The sequence below is a fragment of the Quercus robur genome, chromosome 10 (assembly GCF_932294415.1).
Source record: "Quercus robur chromosome 10, dhQueRobu3.1, whole genome shotgun sequence".
In the NCBI taxonomy this organism is placed as follows: Eukaryota; Viridiplantae; Streptophyta; class Magnoliopsida; order Fagales; family Fagaceae; genus Quercus; species Quercus robur.
In genome coordinates, this window is record NC_065543.1 from 37,093,401 (window position 1) to 37,121,301 (window position 27,901).

The 27,901-nt window shown below is 38.6% G+C and overlaps 1 protein-coding gene across 1 annotated transcript in view; it reads left to right on the forward strand.

Moving 5' to 3' along the window:
• LOC126703611 (flavonol 3-O-glucosyltransferase UGT89B1-like) overlaps positions 1 to 26,095 on the forward strand; it is a 40,647-nt gene extending 14,552 nt beyond the window's left edge. Inside the window, exon 2 of the mRNA XM_050402634.1 lies at positions 24,581 to 26,095. Coding sequence (XP_050258591.1) covers positions 24,581 to 25,948 — 1,368 coding nt within the window. The 3' untranslated portion in view covers positions 25,949 to 26,095. The remainder of the gene's footprint in view (positions 1 to 24,580) is intronic.
• The last annotated feature ends 1,806 nt before the right edge of the window (positions 26,096 to 27,901 follow it).

Here is a 27,901-nt window from a genome sequence, read left to right on the forward strand (position 1 = left end):
CATGCAACTCTGAGAAGACATGCAAGGAGAGAACGTGGTTTCAAATTTGAAGAAGCATGGCTGTTGTAGGATGACTGCACCAAGGTAGTCCAAGAGGCTTGGGAAAATAGTGGGGTTGGTGAGTCGGCATTGGAGACGGTCAAATTAAAGATAAATGGGTGCAGTTCAGAGTTGAAGGCATGGGGTGCTGCTAAAACCCATCCAGGCACAAATGAGATAAAGGCGTTACAAAAGCAAATAGAATGGCTGACTTGTGCTCCTCCCACTATACAGCACAGAAGTGAATTTATCCAAGCAAGCAAGGAGCTGGATGAATGGCTGAGAAAGCAGGAAGTATACTGGGCTTAACGGTCTCGAGTAAATTGGATTAAACATGGGGATAAAAATACAAGCTTTTTTCACTCAAAAGCATCTCAGAGAAGGTAGAGAAATTATATTAAAGGGATCTTGGACCCACAGGGTAGTTGGCGTGAGGATATAGAAGAAGTGGCAAGAGTAGCTGTGGACTATTTTAATAATATGTTTTCCACAGGTTCATGTTCCTGGATTGAGGAGTGTCTAGAAGCAATACAACAGAAGGTGTCCACTGAAATGCAACAAACACTGTCTAGTGAATATACCGTAGATGAGATTAAAGTAGCTTTGTTCCAAATGGGACCTACAAAGGCTCCTGGACCAGATGGTATGAATGTCCTTTTTTATCAAAAGTTTTGGCATATTATTGGTGATAATGTTGTGTCTGCCGTTCTTGAATTTCTTAATTTTGGTTCTATGCCTCCTGCCTTTAATCACACTTTTATTGTGCTCATTCCAAAAATTAAAAATCCTGTTCAGGTCTCTGACTTCAGGCCTATTAGCCTCTGTAATATCATTTATAAAATTATTGCAAAGGTGATAGCTAACAAGTTGAAGCAAATTCTGCCCCAAATTATATCCCCAACCCAGAGTGCTTTCGTGCCAGGAAGACTAATTACAGATAATGTGCTGGTTGCCTATGAAGTCCTACATATGATGCAGGGAAGAAAGAAAGGCAAAACTGGAGCACTTGCCTTGAAGCTGGATGTCAGTAAAGCCTATGACAGGGTAGAATGGGATTTTTTAAAAAGAATAATGATCAAGATGGGTTTTTCAGAAGTTTGGGTGGATAGGGTTATGAGTTGTGTCTCATCTCCTTCATTTTCAATCTTGATTAATGGAAAGCCATATGGCTTGATTCATCCCTCTAGAGGAATCCGGCAGGGTGACCCTCTATCACCTTACCTATTTCTTTTATGTGCAGAAGGATTTACATCTCTCTTACAGAAGGCTGAATTAGATGGGATTATTCATGGTGTTTCTATTTGTAGGCGAGCTCTTATTATTTCTCACCTATTGTTTGCAGATGATTCCCTACTATTTTGCCAAGCCAAAGATAAGGAGACAAAGGCAATTATGGAGATTTTGAAATTGTATGCAGATGCGTCAGGCCAATGCATAAACATGGATAAATCGTTAGTCTACTTCAGCTGTAATACTTCACTTCAACAGAGAGATGTAATCAAAGCTTTATTGGGGGTGAGTGAAGTTGACAGATTTGAATCATATCTTGGTCTCCCTACTCTAGTGGGCCGGAAGAAATACCATACTTTTTCGTTTATTAAAGATAGAGTGTGGAAAAAGCTTCAAGGGTGGAAAGGGAAAATGCTTTCAAGAGCAGGCAAGGAGATACTTATTAAAGCTGTGGCTCAATCAATCCCAACTTATACGATGAGTGTGTTTCAATTACCAGTCAGATTGTGTGAAGAACTTCAAGCCCTTTGTGCTCGGTTTTGGTGGGGGCAAGTTGGAAATGAGAGGAAGATCCATTGGTTGAGTTGGGAAAAATTAACTAGACCAAAGGTGGATGGGGGAATGGGGTTCAAGGATTTACGGCAATTCAACCTGGCCATGCTTGCCAAACAAGGGTGGAGACTAGTTCAAGATCAAGAGTCTTTACTTAGCCGGTGTTTTAAAGCACGATATTTCCCTAGAAGAAATTTTTTGGAGGCCATTGATTCCCCAAATTGTTCGTTCACTTGGAAGAGCATTTTAGCAACCAAGCCATTGATTCAGAGGGGGTCTTGTTGGAGGGTGGGTAATGGAACTTCAGTCCGAGCTCTAAGGGATGCATGGATTCCCAACTACCCTACCAATAAAGTATTACATCCAGCCCATGATGTTGAAGAAGATTGTATGGTTGCTGACCTCATAGACCCGGATACTGGGTGGTGGGACAGAGAGTTTGTCATGCAACATTTCAACCATGAAGATGGGGAAGCTATATTGCATGTGCCACTAAGCAGAAGAGTTATTCATGATTCTCTGTTTTGGACCTTCACCAAGTCCGGGGATTACACTGTGAGGTCTGGGCATCAAGTAGCTCAGCAACTGCAGAAGGAAGCGAATTGGGCAGAGTGTTCCAACAGAACGGTGGGAAGTGCTGTTTGGAAGGTTCTGTGGAAGCTGAAAGTGCCAAACAAAATTAAAGTGTTTGGCTGGCGCGCTTGTCGCAATATACTGCCCACCCGGGTAAATTTGGTGCACAAAAAGATAATACAGGATAACAGGTGTGAGATGTGCAAATTTGAAGCAGAAACGGGTATACATGCTCTCTGGAACTGTGGTGTGGCACGGGATGTTTGGGCAGGGTGTTCGGCTCGTCTGCAGAAATGCACTGGAGATCAAGGTGATATACTTTAGCTTACGGACTTACTGATTGCTCGCTTGTCTACTGACGAACTTGAGCTTTTCCTGGTCCAAGCGTGGATCATTTGGAACCAAAGAAATGGTATAATACATGGGAAGCAGATACAGCCACCTGAGTTGTTGATCAAATGTGCGCAAGACTTTCTAGCGGAGTTTCGGCAAGCCAACATCCAGCTATCTGCCTCACCTCATATACCGTGTCCGACGAGATAGAGACCACCACCTGTGGAACACTTCAAGTTGAACTTTGACGCGTCAATCTTCCAAGATGGCGAAAATTCCGAGGTTGGAGCCATTATCCGAAATGACAAAGGAGAAGTTATGGTGGCTTTATCAGCAAAGGGTCCACCGGTTTTATCGGCAAAGTTATGACCCATTTGATCACATTGCTACCTTTAAAACCACCATGCATCTTCAAGGGGTTCCCGACGAAATAATGTGCAAAGCCTTCCCTACTACCCTCAAGGGCCCAGCACGAGTTTGGTTCAGCAAAATACCCCCGAATTCAGTGAGTTCTTTTGAAGAGTTGAGCAAGTTGTTCGTTAATAACTTCATTAGAGGACAAAGACACAAGTGTTCCTCGTCCAGCTTATTGACCATAGAGTAGGGAGAGAACGAGAGTCTACGGTCATTCATTACCCGTGTCAATAGAGAAGCCCTGAGTGTGGACAAAGCAGATGATAAGCTCCTATTGGCGGCTTTCCATAATGGGGTGAATTCGGATTTGTTTATACATAAACTCTATGAAAAAGACCCCAGTCCATGGCCGAACTTGTCCATTCGGCTCAAAATTTTATGAATGCAGAAGACGCAATCATTGCTAAGAAGAGAAAGAGGTCTGAGAAAGTAGACGCAAATCCCAGTCGCCATCCGGAGCAAGGCCCCCGTCCAAAGAAGGGACAAACGAAAGAAAGGAAAGACCGAGATACTAAGAAGCCGGGCTCTTCAGCACGAAACCAGCAGTATACCCCTTTGAACATCCCACTTGAGCAGGTCCTTATGCAGATTAAGGATGATCCTTCTTGAAGTAGCCGGAGAAAATGAAGGGAGATCCCAATAAGCGCAATAGGAACAAGTTGAGGAATTTCCTTGGACGAGACCACAGGGACGAGAAACTGAAAGGGAAGATGGAAGAATCATCTCGACCACCGCTCGGAGAAATAAGAGTCATTATAGGGGGAAGTGCGACAGGCCAGTCATCCAAGTCCAAGAAAGCATACTTGAAGGTAGTGCAGAGTGTCCAACTTTCTGGACGGTCATCGAGAGCAAGGTCCACAGACGAACCAGCGATCACCTTCACGGACGAAGACGCTGAGAGAATTCATCACCCCCATGATGATGCTCTCGTCATCACCTTACTGATTGCTGACTACACAACTAGAAAAGTGCTTATGGACAACGGAAGCTCAGCGAACATTTTGTATTATCCAGCTTTTCAGCAAATGAGGTTAGGACGAGACCAGCTCTGTCCAGTAAACTCCCCCCTAGTAGGTTTTGGTGGAATGAAGGTACAACCCGTGGGTACTATTTCCTTATCAGTGGTAGTGGGGGCATACCCACAACAAATCACCAAGGATGTGAATTTCCTTGTGGTAGATTGTCCGTCCTCCTACAACGCCATAATTGGAAGACCAACCTTGAATAGTTGGAAGGCTGTTACCTCTACTTACCACCTATCAGTCAAGTTTCCAACAAAACACGGAGTAGAGCAGGTACAAGGGGACCAACTAGCAACAAGAGAATGTTATCTGGCCATGTTGGCCATGGATGAACAAGTTCAAGCCATGAATATTGAAGAAAGGAGAGTGGTAGCAGAGCCTACCGAAGCATTGGAAGACATTTCCTTGGATGAAGATAACCCTGAGAAGTGTACCAGGGTTGGAGCAGATCTAGAAGAGGAGATTAAGAAGGACCTCGTCCAGTTTTTGAAGAAAAATATTGATGTGTTTGCGTGGAGTCATGAGGACATGCCGGGTATAGACCCTAGTGTCATTACCCACCGTCTGAATGTATGTCCTTCCTCCAAGCCAGTGTGGCAAAAGAAGAGGGTGTTTGCCCCTAAGAGAGAGTGCTATCAAAAACGAGGTTCAAAAGTTGATGGTGGCAAGGTTTATTCAGGAAGTGTACTACCCGAAATGGTTGGCCAATGTAGTAATGGTCAAGAAAGCAAACGGCAAGTGGAGAATGTGTGTAGATTTCACTGACTTGAACAAGGCTTGCCCCAAAGATAGTTATCCGCTGCCACGCATTGACCAGTTGGTACACTCAACTACGAGCCACAAGTTGCTTAGTTTCATGGATGCTTTTTTCTGGATACAATCAGATAAGGATGGACGAGGCAGACCAAGAGAAAACATCATTTGTCACCAGTCAAGGCTTATTCTGTTATAAGGTGATGCCATTTGGCTTAAAAAACGCAAGGGCGACATATCAGAGATTGGTCAACCATATGTTTCGTTCACAGATTGGGCGGAATGTGGAAGTCTATGTAGATGACATGCTGGTGAAGAGTCAGGACGAAGGAAGGCATCTAGACGACTTGCAGGAGACATTTGACACGCTGAGACAGTATCACATGAAGCTGAATCCTAGCAAATGTGCTTTCGGAGTATCATCAGGGAAATTCCTTGGCTTTATGGTCTCCCACAGGGGAATTGAAGCGAATCCTGATAAAATTCAAGCAATACTGGACATGAAGCCTCTGCAAAATACCAAAGAAATCCAATCCCTTACTGGACGAGTTGCTGCACTCAACAGGTTTGTCTCTAAAGCCACTGACAAATGTTTGCCATTTTTTAAGGTTCTTAGAAAAGCATTCGAATGGACTAATGAGTGTCAGAAAGCTTTCGAAGATCTGAAGACATACCTTACCATGGCTCCATTGCTGAGTCCGTCCGTAGTGGGAGAGGAGTTATATTTATACCTAGCAGCAACCCCGCATGCCATGAGCTCAGCATTGATAAGAGAAGAAGATAAAGTGCAAAGACCCGTGTACTATACGAGTAAGGCATTGAGGGGAGCGGAAGGACGGTATCCACAAATGGATAAATTAGCCTTCGCATTGATCACCGCTTCCAGGAAGCTGAGGCATTATTTCCAAGCCCATGTCATTAATGTCATGACAGATCATCCGCTCAAGAAGGCAATGAATAGACTGGAAGCCGCAGGATGATTGATTCAGTGGGCCGTCGAGCTCAGTGAGTTTGACATCAGATATCAACCAAGGCATGCCATAAAAGCTCAAGCATTAGCAGATTTCATTGCGGAGTTTACCCCAAATCATGATGAGTCAGAAGGCAGTAAGAGATGGGTCGTCCATGTGGATGGTTCGTTTACAAGGCATGCAGGTGGAATTGGTGTGGTCCTACAATCCCCAGAAGGAGACAAATTGAAACATAAGGTTCGTCTACAGTACCAAGAAACTAACAATGAAGTCGAGTATGAAGCCCTTCTCAAAGGGCTAGAATTGGCTAAGTCTGTGGAAGCCAAGTCTATACTCGTCCTGGGGGATTCTTAGTTGGTCATGGGGCAAGTAAATGGAATGTATGAAGCAAAGGAAGAACGAATGAGGAAATACCTTAGTAGAGTGATGCGCCTTATGAAAAAATTTGAAAAAACTGAATTCGTTCAAATCCCAAGGGAGGAGAATGTGGAAGCTGATACTATAGCAAAAGAAGCCTCAGCAAATGAATCTGTGGACGAATCTGATGAAATTCAGTACATGCCAAGTATAGATATCCCAGAAGTACAACAGGTGGAGAATAGAGAAAATTGGATGACCCCGATTATATTATACTTGAAAGACGGACGGCTACCAGAAGAGAAAGATGAAGCCAGGAAGTTGAGGGTGAGATCGGCTAGATATGTTCTTATGGACGAAGTGCTATACAAGAGGGGCTTTTCTCAACCTTATCTTAGGTGCTTGGCTCTGGACAAAGCAAACTACGTACTGAGGGAAGTTCATGAAGGAGCATGTGGCAATCACTCAGGAGCCAGGTCCCTTGTCCACAAGGTCGTCTGTGCAGGGTATTACCGGCCAAATATGCAAGCTGATGCTAAAGCATACGTCAAGGTCTGCGACCAATGCCAACGATTTAATAACGTCCCCAGGCAACCGTCAGAGTACCTCACCCCGATGATGGCACCGTGGCCCTTCGCACAATGGGGACTAGACATTTTGGGTCCCTTTCCTCTAAGCATAAGGCAGATGAAGTTTCTAGTTGTGGGCATCGATTACTTCACCAAATGGGTGGAAGCTGAACTGTTAGCAACAATCACACAACAAAATGTTAAAAATTTCGTGTGGAGGATCATTGTGTGTAAATTTGGAGTGCCCAAGGTATTGGTATCTGATAACGGACGACAATTTGACAGCGCACTCTTCAGGGACTTCTGCGCACACTTTGGAATACAGAATCACTATTCCTCACCCGCTCATCCTCAAGCAAATGGCCAAGCTAAAGTGGCAAACTGATCCTTGTTGAAAATCATCAAGACCCGGCTTAAGGGGGCAAAGGGGATATGGCCAGATGAGTTGCCTGGTATTCTATGAGCGTACAGGACGACGGTGAGAATCCCTACAGTGGAAACTCCTTTCAAGCTAGCTTATGGAAGCGAAGCAGTCATACCTGCAGAAGTACACATGGCCAATCACAGGGTGATGATGTATCAAGATAAGGACAATGAGGAGCAACTCCGTCTAAACCTTGATCTAATAGATGAGGTAAGGGCAGATGCAGAATACAGGACAGCAAAGTACAAGAACCTTATGGATAGGCAATATGATGCAATGGTGAAGCCAAGATGTTTCAACATAGGAGATCTTGTCCTGAGAAAGGTCTCTTTGGCAACCAAAAACCCAGCACATGGGAAATTGGGCCCAAATTGGGAAGGACCCAACAGAGTTATCAACTGTAAAAGGCAAGGATCCTACTACTTGGAGGCCCTGGACATGAGGAAATTGGAGCACCCTTGGAATGTGGAGCACTTGAGGAGGTACTATCAATAAAAGTGAGCCTAGACGAAGTATGACCATGGACGAGCTTGGACCTTGTCTGTAGACTTATGATTCTACTTATATTTAATGTTGTTTGTGTTTGATACTACTACTTTACTATTTGTGTTGTGTTGTGATTATGGACGAAGTTATGGAGTTTGTACTTATTAAATAAAAAGAAAGGCATAAATATATGTATATGCCTTATCTGTAAACAATATTTATGTTATGTACAAAATGTTGTGTAAATTTCTAGTCTCCATGCTATTTTCGTTTGAACTAACCCACAACAAGGCCGAAAAGCCCAAGACGAGGAAATTCTCCGGACGTAGAGATGTAACTTCAATAAACAAGGGAAATGTATGCACGTCCAAGTATAGACGAGAAAATTTTCCCTTGAAATGGCACGTCCACAAAACGTTCGTCCCTGAAACAGACAGGATGAAACATAGTACGTCCACAAAACGTTCGTCCCTGAAACAGACGGGATGAAACATATTACACGTCCACACATGGACGGATAAATGCAAAGACGATGTTTTGGTTTATCGACCAAAGCATTCTAAAGCAATCAAGCTTATGGACGAATGCAAGGTTGTCATTTGCATTAGAAATGAAAAAACGGCGAAGTCTCAAGACGAGTGATGTTGATATTTAGGATTTCACCAAGACGAGTATTTCACCAAGAGTTATATCTTAAAAGTTCCAAGCACTTTATAAGGTATCACTTTCATGGGCAAGTATAAATTTAAAACAAAAACAGAACTTTCGTCCTTGTTATAACTAAAAGAAACAAACAATTGTTTTAAGGGTGGACGACCAACGTCCAAACACCTTCTAAAGTAAAACTTGATAACTCGTCTGAAAGCTATGGACGAGATTAACATAAAGTTGAAACTTGTCTGAAAGCTATGGACGAGATTAACATAAAGTTACAACAACAGTCTTAAAATTTAAAAAAAAAAAAAAAAAAAAAAAAAAAAAAAAAAAAAAAGTAGAGTTAAAAAGCATAATCAGGCTGGAGGGGCGTCAGTGTTCTGGTCGTCCTGGGGTGGCCGGGTTGTAGCATCATCCTCTACGTTAACATCTTCTGAGCTCATCTAAAGGAGGGAACTGGTAAGAGCACCACTAAGATTGAGTTTGATAGAGTTGAAATCAATATTGGGGAAGTTCTCCACAGCGTCCATCCTGAAGTCCTCAAACCCAGCTACATAGTTGGTATCCAGTAGGTCCGTAAACTGCTTGGACGCCTTAAACTCTGCAACCGCATCTTCCTTGGCCTTCTTAAGAAGATCACTCAGCTCGTCATTCTTCTTTTGCAAGTGATCAAGACGAGTGTCCTTTTCCACAACATCAGTCTTCAGCTCTTCAATCTGATTTTGCAGCTCCTTTGCCCCTTCATTGGCTTTAGCAGCTGCCTCAGCCCACCGTTTGCTCTCGTCCTTCACTTCCTTGATTCTCTTCTCTAACAGGACCCTCGTCTTGTCCAGATCAGTTGCTTGCCTGGACGCAGCAATGAACTTGGACATGGCCTGAATCATGGTTTTGTTAGGAATCTTATCAAAAAGGACAAGACAAAAAAAAAAAAGAAAGGGAAAATGTACATACTTTGAAAAGATCATGAACCCCAGAATGCTCGAAGTCCTTCAAAGACATGTTATAGCAGGCAGACACGTCCGCATCAGTCACAGCCATCCTAAATCTTTCCCAAGCAAGATCCTCATTCCCAATGAGGTGTTGAGGTACTTGGTGAGAAGGTTGAGACGAGGAAAGTGCCTTAACTGTGGACGGGGCTTGCATAGGAGAGTCCTTGGGCTCTGAATCAAGGATATGGATGCCTTCAGGCTCATGAATAGGAATAGGTGTGGATTGAACGTCCTTAGGCTTGGACGACTTGTGCTTGACCTTTTTCTCCCTACGCCTGCTTGGAAGATTCCCCAAGTCAACCCCTAGCGATAAGTTCTTTCTTTTATCACCTACGGACGGATGAGATTGAGGCGGTGCCTCCTGCCCAGCTGTAGCAGCCTCATTCACAACTTCTTTGCCCTTGTTTTCCTTCATTGTAGCTATTCCTGAAAAGAAAGGTATTAAAAAAAACAAACAAACAAACCAAAAAAAAAAAAAAAAAAGAGGAGGAAAGGGGAAACAATTAGGCGAGCTTACATCTACGAATGGTAAGCTCGTGTGCAAGGGCTTCAGTGGACGGGTTGGGACCCAAACCCCAAGTGGCAAGACGTTGGAGACTAACCAAAGAATGGAAAGCCCTGTCAGTGTGCAGACGAACCTTTTGAATTCGTTCAATATAAAACCTGCCTAAGTGAGGTCGTCTAGCACCTGTGCAAAAAATAAAAAATAAAAAAATTATTAGACAGCCGTCTACAAAGGTAAGTACAACACAAAGCAAAATGACAACCATAAGCATACCTTCAAGACGAAGGTTCCCTAACTCTCCTGTGTAGGGAGGAAATGGGTCTTGAGAAACCTCGAGGGGGCGTCCAGCCCAAAAACCTGAGACGAAGAAGAACTCCGTCTTCCAGTTCCTATACGAGGAAACTATAGACTTAATCAATCTATAATCCTTCCCTATGGCTGTGAATTGATAAAAGTCAAGGGACTGATTGATTTCAGAAGGCTTGTAACAATAAAGGAACTCGTCCACAGTCAGAGGACGGTTCCCCTCAAATACCTCCCTCCACAAAACTTGCATGGAGACAATTAACCTCCATGCATTGGGGTTAAGTTGACAAACACCTATACCTAACCTAGTAAGTAATTCTCTGGTAAAAGCATTTAAAGGTAACCTAAGTCCACCTAAAAGATAGGCTTTGTAAATACCTATCCCAAAATGTGGCTGACAACACCACTCCCCACGAACTGCTAACCTAGGTTTGAGGTCGTCTGGGATTTGGTACCATTTTTTAAGCAAATCTAATCTCCTATCATCCGTCTTGGATTCTACTCCTATAGCACAACTGTACACTACCTCAACCTCGTCCTGAACTGTGGACGAAGGGGCACTTGTACCAGCCTAGGATCTAGACTCGCTCCTTGTCTTGAGTCCTTGGAAAACCTCTAAAGGTACCCCAGGGACACTGGACACATACTCGTCCATGGTGTTTCCTCCACTACTAGTGCTGCTATTACTACTATCACTAGAGCCACTAAAACTACTTGGGTCATGATACTCGTCTATGGCTTTGCCCAAACTATTACTAGACAAGGAAAGAACAGTCTCAGACATTTTTAGGAAAACTTAAAATTTGAGGACGAGGATTAAAGAAATACCTGAAATCTAGACGAGGAAACTAAGGACGAGAGGATACATCTAGACGAGGCGCTAAGACGAGGATGCTCAGGGAAGGAAATCTCAGAAATGTGAAGGGTACTGGAGGAATTCTACTATTTATAGGCTGTAAACTTTGGGATGCGAAACGACGCAGCCAACGAAAGTACGACACGTGGCATACTCCTCGAAAAAATAACCAGACGCATCAGTTTATCAATTAGATTGTGACACGTGGCATTAAGTGCACATTTTGAAAATTGCCTAAAATTATCCTTAAGACGACCCATGGACAAGGGGGCAACTGATGGTGTCTAAAAAAATAAGCAACTCCTTATTCGTCCATAGAGGTCGTCCATATAAAAGGTAAGAGTGAACACTCGTCCTTAGTCCACAAGGCACAGACTACCCGTCTATCGTCCACAGAAAACTCTGGATGACGTCTACTGACTGATGAACGATCTTTCGTCCAGGAGCGCTTAGGACGGGCCTAACGACAGTTTTGACATGAAAAGATAACTGTTGTAGCGGTTATCAAGTTATACGCTCCGGACTCCGTGAAAATGGGGGAAGTTATCCAATGGATAACCATTTCCTAAACCTATAAAAGGGCACGAATCTCCGACAAGAAAAGGCTAAGTATTTTTCTTTCCAGACACTATCTTTCTTTAAGACGAGAATTCTTTCTTTCACGAGAAAATGCTAACTTTACCATCGGAGGGTTTGTGACCGGCCAACCCCGGTCTCCTCTGATCCCTTGTTTCTTATCTTTCAGGCCCTCAACATCATTGCGATCCGTGCTGTTCAACTAATTGATTCCTTGATCGTTATCAGTGATAACCAAGCTCTCATGGATGCATTGCGCACGAGGAAGGGGCTGTCGTCTTGGCTGGGACATATTCTCCAGGATGTTTTGTGTATGCTTGATAGGCTTAGTTGGGTGCAAGTTTCTTTTGTTAAGAGAAGTGCAAATAATGTTGCCCATGTATTAGCTAGATATGCCAAGGATTTAGTGGAGGATATTGTATGGATTGAGGATCCCCCCCCCCCCCCCCAGTGGTGGAGGCTTTGTACTTTGATTCTATCTTTGTTGAATGAATTATGAGGATGTTATCCTCTTCCAAAAAAAAAAAAGCGTACAATGTTATACACATTTGTTTACTCATTGAGGCATTTAATAAAATTTCTGTTAATTTTAAATTCTCTAAATTGACCATAACGAATTATCAGTGAACATTGACCACCATAAACTTTTGCTGTTGATGTACAAAGCGTCCAAGTTATAAAATGTGTAAAAGCTGAAGCCTTTATTGACCATAACATATTATCAAATTAACCATTGACACCATATTGGGTGAAAAACTAAAGAGTCTAAATCCAATTAAATTCTAAATCATATATATATATATATATAATGAGAAACCGTTACATATTGTAGAAAATTAGAAATGTATGGTTTAAAACAAGTGTAAGCTAATACTACGTATAATTTAAATATCTTCTAGAAAAATATATAATTGTGATTATTTTTAATTGTACTTGTACATATACACGGGGCTACACACTAGTTTCCATAATGTCAAATTACATTTTGAAAATGGATGGTACATAGAATAGATGCATAATTTCTATATAATTACACACGTACATAAGAGCTTGAAATCCAGGCATTAATATATATATATATATATATATATGAATTAGTTCATCACTTCATCTGTGCATGCTACATTTTAATTTCAAAATTTATTTAATTAAAATTAAGTCTTGCAAAATTTTCATTTTAACTGATGTAGATATTTTCCTTAGCAAAGAACATAAAAGGCATGACTATCCGTTATGGTTTTTTTTTTTTTTTTTTAACGCTTGAGGGTATGGTATCTACTGTGATCATAATTATGGATTTTTAAGGACATATTTGGTATATTAAATAAAAATTACGATATGAATTATAATCTCTATATATTAAGAGAATTGAAAAGGTTAGTTATCACTTCAAAAATGGTCAAAAATACCCTTACAATTTAATTAAATAGTCTTAGTCTTAAAACATTAGAAATGAGGTTAAAATGGTAATTCAACCAAATAAACACCCCTTCCCCCCCCCCCCCCCCCAGCCCACTTCCCACAAAAATTATAATATAAAAAATATATATTAAAAAAAAAAACCTTCCCAGTTCCCACTTCTCCACTTACAGCCAAAAACTTCCCTTAAAAAAATGCCCGATAAAACAGTTGCACTCTCCCATTAGCTTACGAATTGAAATTTAAATGTTCAATTAATTTAAGTTTGTTTTATGACTTTCATCATAATCTATACCACCATTGTCATCTTCTCTCAGAAATCCTAAGAAAAAAAAAAATATTTCTTCCACAACAACAAAAGAGTACAAACAGGTTTTGGGAGTTGGGATACTATTCACGGCCCCAAAATCTCAGTTCTCCCAAAATTCTCATGCCTACTTTCTTCACTCTATTCTCAATCTACCTTCACTATTATATCTACAATCTAAACCAATGCAATTTGTTTATTTCGGTGAGGAATTAGTAATTGTTATTTTGCTGTAAGCCTGTGACCCACTCCTAAGATACATTTGCAATTTTAAGCTCTATCCTTTGGCCCACTGATTATCTTTAATCTACCAAGTGAAGGTTACTTTGAAATTGCAGAGAAGTACAAGTAAAAGTGGATAGATTTTCTTTTTGTAAGAGGGAGTGATTCTGATATATAAATTTTCTGAATAGATTTGTAAATTTCGTCCTGTTTTCACTTTCATGTTATTATTGATTACGACTACCTATAGTGTTTGATGAAACCCATAAGCTATTTGAAAAAATGTCTCATAGGAATATTTGAATTAGCAATTGTGATATCGTTATAGTTTTTGTGAATTGAAACGCTTATACATCTTCTTTATCTATTTTATCTTATATGATTAAACTGTTTTTTCGGATCATATTAGTAGGTCCGTTTTAGATCTCACTGAAAGCCATTCATTAACTTTAATGCAACCACAAAGAACACACAGGAATAGACAAACTGTTTGAGATACAAGTGCCATCATCCAAACTCGACAAAGATTTTATCTACTCCTCATGGTTCCTCGGATATCCAATTCATTTTCTATCTCTTTTATTTATATATATATATATATATATTTTGGAATCTCTCTTAGGTTTTTGTATGCATATATTACAAAAGAAAAATTATATGTCTATAATATTTTTACAACAAATCCTAAGTGGTAAATTGTTACTAGTTGTTATTGTCGGGGTAAAAAGGTAATATTAGTGTTAGTTTGAAATTTGAACCAATAACAACTAACCACATGTGATTTGTTGTAAAAATGTTGTAGATGTAGCATCTCTCATTACAAAAATATATATGTTTGTGTGGAACTTTTTATTATTGCTTATATGATTTGGAGGGCGTTGGGTACTTAGAAGTTTGAACACGTTTTGTTGTTGTGTACATATGAGAGGAGGAAAAAAAGAGGATAGAGATGGGTGTCACTGAGAATTTTTTATGTCTCGAAATTAAAGTAATAGGAAAAGATAAAAGGAAAGTGAACTTATAGTTGTGTGTTTTTCGATTGGTTGGTGATGAAGTATGGCAAATAGGGAATTCAATATTTAGTTTGTCAAATTAATTTGTACATAGATGATTATGAGCCACAACTCTGCGCTCAGTTGGTATTGAAATGAGATAGAGACGAGCAAAAAAAAAAAAAAAACTGTTGCTGAGAAAATTTGAGAAATAAGATGATGACTGTTTTATTTTTTATTTATGAACACAACTTAGTGATGTTGATTTTAGGTGCACCTCCTTTGAAAATATTGAATAGGTATATTTTAGAGAATTTAATGCTCATGAATATTCAATTTTTTATTTCTATACTATCAATAGTTTATCATTTGATAAGTGCATCTTGATATTGAATCAGTGCCCAAAATATGTGTAGTCAATACAATTTGGCAGTTTACCTTTTAGATACATTTTAGTCTCATAATTTTCTATTAATCACAATTTGAGATTTAAGTATATATTTGATCATATTATGCATTTGAGAACTATGGATACAACCAGGAGTGTTATTAGGCTAGCCACAAAATATAAATGCATACCTTCCTTTCTAGTAGTGTTGATTGTTCAACTCTATCACAAAATGGCTCTAGCAAAAAACCTGCATGAACAAAAAACAACAGCACATATTCGAATTTTTATTTTTATTTTTTTGTCTATAAAGAGGATGAGATGAAAACTTTTTCGACCAAAATTTAATGAACCGTAAGAATCAATTTAATGACTACCAAAATTTAAGGTTTACTGTTACATATGTTCTTTTCCAACAATGTGATTGTGCAGTTCTATCACAAATTGGCTCTAGCAAAAAATCTGCATGAACAAAAAAGCAAATTCAGTGCATATATATTGTGTAAAAAGAGGATGAGATGAATGCTGTGTCAATTTCAAAAGAGAATGCTACCAAAATTAAAGGTTTACATACCTTTTTCAGTAGTATTGATTTACAAAATGGCTCTAAAAAAAGTGGAAGACAGGAGGTGAATGATTGTGTATTGAGTGAGTTCATGTTTTTAGGGGGAGGTTGAGTGGTATTTGACATTGTTGACCCTAATTCTAAGAGAAGAAACTATTTATTTTTTGAGAAAGTATGATACACAATATAATTCAATTGAGAAAGTAGTATATAATGGACTAATTGTAGTCGCAAATCAACTTATGATGAAGGGCGAAACCAATTCTGATACTAGAGAAGTAACAGTAATTTCCATTGCTCAAAAATTATTATATTTCTTTTGTTGTTGTACAACAATGAATTGAGACTTTACGGTAATAAATATGCATACCTTTTTGAGAGAATAAACTCGGTTGTATGAACATTTATTTGAAGATGATGGAAGAAGTAGAACATCAGGGAGGAAGGGCGGTGGAAGAGATGTAAGATATAGTTATTGAAATTGGATAGAAATAGGAAATAGTAGGGAGACATGCAAGTTGTAGTTATTGTATTTTGCTAGAAGTAGGAGTCTATGTTATTGGGAATTTTTTGCTTTTTAATGTGGATTGCCAATATGGATAATAGTGAGTTTTGAATTTTACAACAGTGTCGCCTTTTTTTTTCTTTAGATAGATAGAAATTTTACTTTAATCTAATCTAAGTATATATATGTGTGAAGTTTCCTCCTAGAGACTTGAATCTCAGCTCTTTCTGTTATATCCCAAACCCGATACGTGGATTTGTGACTATGACTGGCATGTTAACATCAAGCTTAAACTTGATATTAACAAGAACCAACTAAACTTCTAAACAAAATTTTTTCTCTTTTTTTTCATTCTTATTCTTGTTTCTTTACTTATAAGAATGAAAAAAGAGAGGAAAGCTTTAATCTAATCTAAGTATATATATGTGTGAAGTTTCCTCCTAGAGACTTGAATCTCAACTCTTTCTGTTATATCCCAAACCCGATACGTGGATTTGTGACTATGACTGGCATGTTAACATCAAGCTTAAACTTGATATTAACAAGAACCAACTAAACTTCTAAACAAAATTTTTTCTCTTTTTTTTCATTCTTATTCTTGTTTCTTTACTTATAAGAATGAAAAAAGAGAGGAAAGCTTTTGTTTAAAAGTTTAGTTGGTTCTTATTAATATCAAGTTCAAGCTTGATATTAGCATGCCAGTCATTGTCACAAATCCAGGTATCGGGTTTGGGTCGTGACATTTGCCCCACATTCCACAAGCACTTATACTTATGGAGTAACCATCACGTCAAGGATGTGTGATGTGTGACCTATTTTTAAGAATAAGGAAAGTGAGCACGAAAAAATAACTGGGAGCAATTTTTTTTTTTCCTTTGAATTATTAAATTTAAATTACTAATAAACCCTAAGTTATTTATTTTTCTAAAGTAATATTTTGTAAAGATTAGGGGTTATCTAGAGAATTTAGTCATCAGATAACTGACAAGTAACTTTTTGAATACTCTTAATATATAGAAATAACATTTTTATTTTATTGTGTAGTAAAGAACATAGTACCCCCACATTTTTTATTGGTGTAAATTTAATATTGTTTGATCGAAAAAATTTATTGATTGAAAAAATAAATAAATATGAGAAACTCCATAAGCAATTGCATAGGGATGGACCCAAGTGGGGCCCCCCCGACCTTTTTTTTTTTTTTTTTTTTTTTTACTTATTATATATTACATTTTTGTAGTTGGAGCCCCCTCCAAAACCTTAAGCCCCCTTCCTCCTCAATCAGCCTAGCTAACCTATCCCAACTAGCAACTATCCCACCCAAAAATTTAACAAAAATAATAAAACTGATAGGCCAAGAATGTATTGACCCCTTGTGATGAATTAACCAATTAATTAGCCAAGTTAATTAATTAATTCAATTAGCATGCAATAAGCGTGGTAGCACAAACAAATCACCAACTAAGTTAAAATGCAGTGGAAAATAAATTAACACGGTGATTTGTTTACGAATGGAGAAAACCTACACGGCAAAAACCCGACTAGGTGATTTTAAGATCACCACTCCCGAGAATTCACTATTATCACAACAAGCAGTTACAAGTAAAGGAATCTCAATACCTTATACCAACTTACAGTTGAACCCTTACCCTAATACCCAATTGGACTTATTCTATAGTGACAATCTCTCATTTTCAATGCATGGCTCCTAGTACGTAACTAACCAATTCGATGTGCGGATCCCTATATGCGGCTTACTCATCAACTTGAGAAAAATGTTTGCTACAAAGTTCTTCAATTCATCAATACGATGAAGATCACGAAGCTCCTTGGTTACAAAACCCTACAGTGTACAAACACAATAGCTTCTTGAATAGAAAGATAAACTAGAGTATATGTCTCTGGTTCACAATATGCTTGTGAAAAACTTTTGCACTGAATTGCATCCACTTTGACAACCCTTAAAATAATCCTTATATATGTTTAGGGTTATGAGAAAAAGAAAGCCCAAACATCTATTCACAAATTGGAGTGAAATCAGCTCTGAAAAACTGATTTTCATAAACCTCGACAGATAACTTATCTATCGAGCAGCTGTCAAGTATCGGGCTTAAATAACCTTTTAAACCTCGATAGATACTAGCTGTCGAGCTTTAAAATCCAACACTTCTTCACTTGTTTCTTGGACAGACTTGCATAGCTTTAACACTTAAACTTGAAATCTTGTTCCTTGAAGCATTAAACACATCCTAGATTTACCCAATTACAAGTAAAGTGTATTTTGTCAAAAGATTAGCCAATTCTATATTGACATATGTTCCTAACAATGATTCACATATGTCTTAACAATCTCCTCCTTTGGCAATCCATGACAAAACCACAACAAACAAATGAACATATGAGAGAAGTCATAAATCACTTAACTCATACTCACTTATTGAATACAATAAAATCTATCCTAACACAAACTCTTGAAAAACTTTGCAAGAAAAGAGTTTATAGCAAGAAGAGAGAAAAGAAACAACACATGTAAAGATAGGTGAAAGAACTGTAATAACAACCTCATCATATATATATAACATCATAAGTACAAGGTTTGCCATCACAATGTAAGAACAATGTATCTCTAAAAGAAGAAAAGAAAAAATACATAAGTCCTCACTACATCCCTAAAAAAATATAGACACTCCCCCTAACAAAAATCTCCTATACTAACTCTCCCCCTATGTATATGACTACTCTCATATCAAAACTACTTCCCCTTTTTGTCACGAGTGACAAAGGGTAAGTAAATCAAGTAGACATCTCATCATCACTGGGCGAGCTAGCATCCTCATCCTCATCCTCATCATCATCATCGTCGTCGGAGTCATCATCATCATCTTCGTCCTCAAATGCCTCTGGAGAAGGAGAGGAAGACTCCACGAAGCCACCAAGGCGAGCCTGCCGTCTAGCAATACGGCCGACATGGGTGTTCACCTAACATAACTCATCACTGAGTGTGTCAAGGCAAGCATTCATGCGCTGCAGCTGTGCCATGACCGCCTCGAAGGTCACACCACTCGCCAATGAAGAAGGTGTGGATGTGGAAGGGGAGGAAGAAGCTGGAGGAGCTACTATCTCTATCTGTGGCCACTTCGGTCGAAGCTAAGCCTCACTCCGTCTAACGGTAGCCGCATCTATGGCACACATGACCGAGAAATGAGGAGACGCGGGATAAGAGACAAAAAATGGCAAAGAAGCCACGTGATAACTGAAGGAAAAATGAGTTTATCACGAGTAACCATATCCCTATAGACATTTATAAGGGATAGAATGAAGTGAGAGGGAAAATCAATAATGAGTCCCTCAAGAAGGGATAACAAAAATCGGGCACGAAACTCTGTGATGGAGTTATAGTAAGATAATGGATAAAGAACAAATGTCATCACAATGTTAAGGAATCTCAGACCTTTTGCAAAGCACGAGTAAGGGGTGTTTTGACGGTTACCCCAAGATGAAGGTGTCTCACAAAATAGAGACGAGAGTTCCTCTTTGGACACAATCCTCAGACGATCGCAGCTAGGGTAGTCAGGATGTACTACCCTAGGAACATGTAGTACCTCGGATACAATATCCGGAGTAACTATGATGTGCATACCTCGAACGCGAGTGATAAAATGAGGTACTAAAGTATCGAATCCATGCATATTGGAGTAAAAATCTTGTATGATCACGAAGGGACAAGTGACCAGGATGCCATATAGTGACTCTCAACCCCAACTGTAGATGACCATGGGAAGGTCAGTATTAGAAAAATCCAATAGAACGACTTGGCATTCCGAATGAATGTCACGTCGTGAAAAGTTCTCCAAGAAGTTCGACTTGGCCTTCTCATCACAGAATCGGACATGGGAGGGGGTAGAATCAAAGGAAAATGCCCCTGAACGAAGAAGGTTCTAGAACGGAGTGGATTTTTGTTTAGGTGCCATAGAGCAACTAACCGAAAGAAAGAGAGAGAGAAAGAAACTTGCAAAAAAGCACCAACACAGATCAAATCAAAATAAAGATAAATGAAGGTACTTATGCATGAAAAATGCATGAACATGTAACATGCAAAATTTCAAAACATCATGGGCTCAGCCCAATCCAAACCTACCAGCACACATCATTGCACCAAAGAAAACACATATCTAAAATGCATAACACATTGTTATAATGCAGATGTGATGCAATGCTTGATGCTTTAAAATCATTTAAACAAAAACCCGTCCCAAAAATTTCACAAAAACTTCAAAATTTTTGAAAAACCCCAAAGTTTTTCACAAAATCCCAAAAGTTAGGTCAGAAACATGAAATGCATGAAAAAGTGAAAGAAAGAAGATCTTACCAGAAGAAGAAAGATCAATCTAGGCCGAAAACCCTTGGGAATGAAATCTAGAGTGAGAGAGAGGTGATTAGGAAGAGGAAGAGACGTTTTTTATCGAGAGAGATCGAGGAGAAATGAAGAAAACATCGTGCGGAACCTATTTATAGGAATTCCAATTTCTCGATGGATCGAGAGGTATCGAGATCTGTCGAGAATTAAAACAAGAGAAATAGCTATCGAGAATTTGTCAAGAGGTGTCCACAGAAAAAAGGGCTCGATGGATCGAGGAGTTATCAAGCATCCAGAAACTTCCTCGATGGATCGAGTAGCTATCAAGATTGAATCTCAAGAATCCCGATGGATCAAGATTACGATAACAGCTATCGAGAAAGGAAGCTGAAAATGCTCGATAGATAGCTTAGCTATCGAGAGGTATTGAGAAGCTGTCGAGATTGCTTAAAAACAATTTTTCAAAGAAGAGAAAAACACAGACATGAATGCAATCAAACATGCTATTCAACCAAACATCTAACCAACATTTTAAGCTTTCAAAATCATCTCTCATCAAGAAAAATGTCAAGGATTTAGATCCAAAACACACACACACACTAAACAAGTCTAACCAATTTTATATTTCAAAAACAAGTTAAGATAGTTTAGTGAGCATACATTAATACATGTATTCCTTGTGATGACCAAATCACATTGTACATGCACATATATCAAGAGTAGTAATGAGTATTGCGTGTTGTGTGTGAAAAACATTACAAGGTTGCATAAATGTCCACATGACGATTTGAGATATGAGAAAATCACTTTAACTCACACACAATCATAACTGCTTGATGGGGACTGTCACCTTCGAGGTACATTTTATAACTCCCACATCTCCTAGAATACACGCTTGTAATCATATATAAAACATTTTGATTCTTTTTGCTTTGTATTTTTCATTGCATATTTTTCTTTTAAGCAAACCATGCATGGGCATATAAGACATAGAAAAGAAATACCCAATGCTGTTAAGCTTTTGACATTTCACTTTTGCTATGCCGAAGCATACAGATGTCATTTCATGATTGATGGGCAACAGTGGTGAGATGGTTATTTATGCCTTTCTCTTAGGATTTTCTAGTCCTTCCTGTCAAAAGAATGATACAAGTGTTAAGTACAATAGATTACTTAATCTTACTCATCACAAACACAAGCCACGAAGTTCACTTGCTTAGTTGTGCATAGAGATACTCATCTAAGCTACAAAAGATACAAAGTTTAGAAACTTTGTTTCAATGGCCATCCAAGGTATACAAGTACCGATGTACACAAACACACACTGTTTTTGTATTTTTCTGATTTTTCAATTTTTTTATTTATGAAAAAAAAAATAAAGCAAAATTGAAAAATGAACAAACAAAAACATGTTAAACAAAACAATGCATAAAATTAGACTGACTCAAAGTATGAAAGCAAAACAAACAAGTAATGCAAAAACAAAAACCAGAAGGGGAGAGAAAGAAAAAGTGACTAAATCACTTGAAGCTTTTTTCCTTCCACGCCTTGGAAGAACCTTTCCATTTAACAAACCGTTGATCCGGCGGTGAGGGAGAATAATTGAAACCATTCAAGTTTGAAAGGAACATGAGGGCTTTAAGAAGATCTCTAAGAGGAGCAAAGGAGGATAGAAACTGATTCTGGTTTTCCGATGAGATCATACTGTTACTCTATTGAGTGGCTAACCACTTGTAGCAATTAGGTCGAGTCTGTCCAGCTACTCCACAGTGATGATAGAGATGCTGCTTCTTCTGTTTAGACTTTTGAGTGTTTCCCTTCTTAGTCCTAAGATTCTTAATCTCTTTATTATCAAACTTAGAGGGTGCTCCTAAGATAGATTTACCCTTATCTATGCTCTCACTTGCTAACATATTTTTCACATCATTGTTCTCAGATTCAACATTATTAGTAAGAGAAACAAAAACAGTAGTACTAGCAGAAGCAATACTAGGAGAAGAGAAATCATACCCTAAACCAGCTCAATCGGAAGCAAATTTCTGAAGACTGAGCATCTCATCAAGCTTTGCACTTGAAGTCCTTTCCAACTAAGCTCTGACTTGGAACAATTCTACCTCAAGCTTCTTAGTCTTTTCAACTAAGAAATTATTCTCAAATCTTAGTACTCCAATGGTCTGATTGGCTTCATCAAACTTTGTGGAAATTTCTTCTCGTTCAAGCTCCACTTTACTGAGCTTCTTGGTGGCCAACCTATATAACTTCTCATGTTTTTCTGAGACCTTGTATAATTTTGCATAGGCTGTGTGGATGTCATCTTGTTCATCTATCTTCTCGAATTTAGACTCCACCAAGTCTTCTTCTACATCCACATCTTCAACAATCCCTTCAGTAGGATTTACAGTGGCAGTGAAGGCATTTAGGATTCCATCATCTTCATTGTCAGAATCATCTTCAGGCTTGGTGTCACTTAAAGTAGCAGCAAATGCCTTGCTTTTCCCAATGGTCTTGAGATATGTAGGGCACTCTTGTTTCATGTGTCCAAAGTCTTGACATCCAAAGCATTTTGGTCCTAAGGGAACAGTGTACTAACCACCATCCCTAGCATCCTTCTTTCCTTTGTCCTAGTTCTTAAACTGAGACGAGCTAGACTGCTTGCGGTCTTTGTCAAATCCTTTAGCATTGGCATTCTTTATAAACTTTTTGAATTGCCGAGTGATATAGGATTTCATCTTAGAATCTTCATCGTCTTAAGACTCATCAGTGTCACTGCTCTTGGCCTTCAATGCCATGCTCTTTCCCTTATTAGATTTCCCTATCCTTGTTAAACCCAACTCATAGGTCTACAGATTGCCAACCAACTCTATCAAGGGAATTTTGTCAACATCCTTCGATTCCTCAGTTGTGGTGATCTTGGCATGAAATCTCTTGGATAGAGATCTAAGCACCTTTCTAACAATCTTGGGTTCGGGAATGGTTTCCCCAAGATTAAAGGCTAAGTTCACAATTTTTAGTAATCTTCTAAATTTATTTATGTATAATGGCTTCACATTAAATGTTCGTTTCATGGCACTTTTGGTCGTCCAGCATCTCCTTCTGGATGATGAGAATTATTTGGTCCATCAAAAACCAGAAAATTTGACTATTATTGGGATGAATATATTGCCTATGATATTATTTAGACCATTTGTTATAAAAGAAAAGATCAAGATTAAAGTAATTCTACGTGTTAAAGTTTTCAAATAATTTGAGAAAATTTTGATCCAACTAAATCTACATGATTTTTTTTTTTAATGAACAAAAATGGGTCTCACGCCTGTAATTATTAACCCAACCCACTTGAACCTGAAAACTCATGGTGTGAAGCAACTCTAGGTGCATTAGGGCTATCCACCAGAAAAACTCATGCTATGGGGCACCCCTAGGTGCGTTAGAGCTATTCACGTTATGACACAACATTTTTGCGAAGCACAAGACTCGAACCAAGCAACTCCCGAATCCACAAGTGTGACCCAGTCCAAGACTCCTACCAACGCACCACGCCCGGGCAGCTAAATTTACATGATATGTTCTCCAACTAATTAACCTTTTATAGCTCATGCCAGGTTGCTTATATTGAATATGGTTGCCTAACCAATTCTTAGCCTCGAATGAAAATATTGCCTTTTGCTCTTTTCAAAAATTGAGAATTCTAGTGTTCATTTTATAATTAAAAAATTATTAACTAAATTAATTACACTCCTAATATATCTATTAGAAAACTTGGAATAACTCCCTTTATTTTTCTGTTATTGATGCTGCAAAACTAAGTCTTTAAAGGCTAACCAATAAGGCAAAAAAAACACCTATTGCACACTTTTTAAGTTTAGCGTACCCATAGTAACTAGAACAGGGATGTTTTTCCTTGTCCACGAGTCCACACTACCCACCAGTGTAACATCGCTTTGCTATATATCTACGTACGTCACGCATGACGTAGAACTAAAGAAAGGAACCTTAAAAAAATAATAAATAAAAGTCGGCAAAGGCAGCAAGGGCTTGATTTGGCTATATTTATGTTCAAACTAAGCAACAACTATTGCCCATTCCCAAATTTCATCACCTTAGAAGTTGAAGACCTAAAACCCACCAGCAAATAATAGCCAAATCTCACCGCACAACAAAGCTTCTTTAATCTTCACAGAAAAAAGCCATGTCCACCACCAAGTCCAAGACCAACCTCCACATCGTTGCTTATCCTTACCCAACCGCAGGCCATATCATCCCCCTCCTAGACCTCACCCACCTGTTACTCACCCGCGGCCTAAACGTCACCGTTTTGGTCACCCCCAACAACGTCCATTTACTTGAACCATACCTCTCCACCCACCCATCTTCTCTCAAACACTTGGTTCTCCCGGCCCCAGATATCACTCCACCTCCACATAAGAGACTCATCGCTAACGTGCGCGCCTTGCGTGACCTTCACTATCCTATCATACTCCAATGGTTCCAGTCTCAACCTTCACCACCTGTGGCTATCATATCTGATTTTTTCCTCGGCTGGACCCATTACCTTGCCTGTGAGCTTAAAGTGCCACGTCTCTGCTTCTCACCCTCCGGAGCTTTTGGGATGTCTGTAGCTTTTTCTATGAGTCGTCACCCACCCAAAAACAATGATCCCGGTGAGGATATCAATTTCCTAATTTCATTACCTGAGGTCCCGAATTCCCCGACGTACCCATGGTGGCAGATCCCTCTACATTATAGAAACGATCTTGAAGCTGACCCAGATTGGGAATTTCACAGAAACAGCATGCTGGCCAATTTCGAGAGTTGGGGAATTGTGTTTAACTCGTTCGCCAGTTTGGAGAGTGTGTACTTTGATCATTTGAAGAGAGAGGTTGGGCACAATCGAGTGTGGGCGGTAGGACCTGTATTGCCATCTGAAGGTGATTTGATTGGATCGGCTACTAGAGGTGGGGCCAGCTTTGTGCCATGTCACGAGCTTATGACGTGGCTGGATGCTCGTCTCGACAACTCTGTTGTTTATGTGTGCTTTGGAAGTCGTGCTGTGTTGACAAGTAAACAATTAAATGTTCTTACAACAGCGTTGGAGTGTAGTGGGATCCATTTTATTTTGTGTACGAGGGTGCCTGATGATCAAGGTTCGATTCTCAATGGGCTCAGAGATCGTGTGGGCAATAGGGGATTAGTGATCAAGGGGTGGGCCCCACAGGTGGCTATACTAAGGCATCGAGCTGTAGGTTCATTCTTGACTCATTGTGGGTGGAACTCGGTGTTGGAAGGGCTTATCTCGGGAGTTGTGATGTTGACATGGCCAATGGGTGCAGAGCAGTTTACGAATGCCATGTTATTGGTCGACCAATTAGGCGTGGCAATTAGAGCTGGCGAGGGCACTGAAAATATTCCTGACTCTAATGAGTTGGCTCGATTATTGGTAGTCTCACTCGACAAAATTAAGCCCCAGAATGTTCGAGCCAAAGAGTTGAGTAATGCGGCCTTGAGCGCGGTCAAGGGAGGAAGCTCCGACAAAGATTTGGATGAATTGATCAAACAATTAGTTGACATCAAAAAATTAGAGTGAATATAAATTATGTAATCATAGTAGCATTTTTTTTTATGGTTTTACTCATTGACACATATCTATACATGATTTTTGCCTTTGGGTTGCATTAATGATTAAGATTATTGATCACATATATGATGAAATATTAGTGATTAATTCGAATCTCATCATTTTAGTGCTAAAGCTTACTTACAAAATAATGAGTACTTACTTCATATGCTTTATTTTCTAGTATAACGTTCTACATTTTGTTTAATTCTTGTTATGACACATGGCTAGTATTGAAGAGAAGAAGAAAGGGGAGCATAATTTTGTTCGAGCAAGCTCAACATTTGAGCTCTCCTCTGTTTTCCTCTTTCGTTCAATAAAGTTTTTATTCAGATTTAAAAAAAAAAAAAAAAAATGCACTCAATTATTAGACCGTCAAAGTCCGCTAATTGGTAGCTGAAACAAATTTGGATTTGTACTCATTGATTGTGCGGCAAAGAAGTTATCATGTCCCATCTTTTATAGAAATTTCATGTTCTTATATTTTGAGATCTTGTAAGCCAGGTGAGAAAGAAGCTATTCGGTTGGAAGGTTACCCTCAATTTTCTTTCTCATGGTAGACAGTGAGATTTCTTGAAATAAAATTTTTTCCATCATTTCCTAAAAACGGAGACAAAAAAAATAGTGTCATCAACTCTGTCCAAAAGCTTATGCTGTCTAATACCTAACATAACTGTTTGCACCTTCTTTCATGTGCTGCTGCAAATCAAAAAAAAAAAAAGAAAAAGAAAGAAAAGAGTAGGGGTAAGCCCATATGCCTGTGCCCAATACAAGATATCTGGTCCTCAAGCCCAACCCAAATTTGGGCCTTTCGGAGATACCAAGTACTACTAGTACTAAGCCCTTCTGGAAATTACTTTTGGACCGCATCAGATTGAAAACAAAATGAAATCGCATTGATCCAAATAAAAGTATTCCACCACACAATATGATTTATGTCTAGATCTAAATTTTAACTTATTTTCAGGTTGGGTTTAGGTTACAACCTTGCTTTAATAAAAAAATTACGAGGCTTATTGACGCTTATTAAGTTCTTCCTTTCAGTTTTTTTTTTTTTTTTTTTTTTTTAATACTTTATATAGATATGTATCTTGTGTCTTTCGTGAGAGAATCCTTGTATTGCTATTATAAATTTCTTATTTTATAATGAAGTTTTCTACTTGTCATCGCTTTTGGACATAAACATTTTGTTGAAATACATAAATTCTTATGTTCTCTGTATATATTCATTAATTTTGTCTTTACTTTAAAAAAAAAAAAATTTGTGAGTACTATTTGCATAATAAGTGGTATCAAATGAAGGTTAGGATTCAAATTTCTTAATTATGATAAAGATGACAAGAAGTTTTTTACTAAGGAAATTGTTTCTTTTTGGTAAATGCAAATGAAGGATTTCTTAATAGACAAAGTTTAGCTATAAAATTGGATATAATTTAAGGTTACAACTTTACTAAATATCTTTTTATTAGAAGTGAATTCTGACAAATCCACCATTAGATTACATTCTCTTATGTCCTCCATGATTGCAAAATTTCTAGAAAATTAAAAATCAAAAACTATGTCATCAATAAATTCTTTAAATTGCAAGTTTTTGTAATTTAAAATTATGCATAAAATATAATCTTATAGATCATATAGTAAATAATATCTTATTGGCACAAAACTTGACATGTGTATTAAAAGCGTAAAGAACATGCAATTTAATGGTTAAATTTTGAAAATATGTAGTAATATTAATGATATTAAGTAAGGTTGTAATCTTACACTACAAGCCTACAACCAATTTTGTAGCTAAATTTTGTCATTTCTTAATCCAACAAGGAGTTTAGAAGGTCTTACCTGGGAAGGCAAAAAAACTTGAAAAGATAAGTGATGAAGACTACAAAGAAATGGATGAAGACTACAAGGAGTTGTGCATGAAGA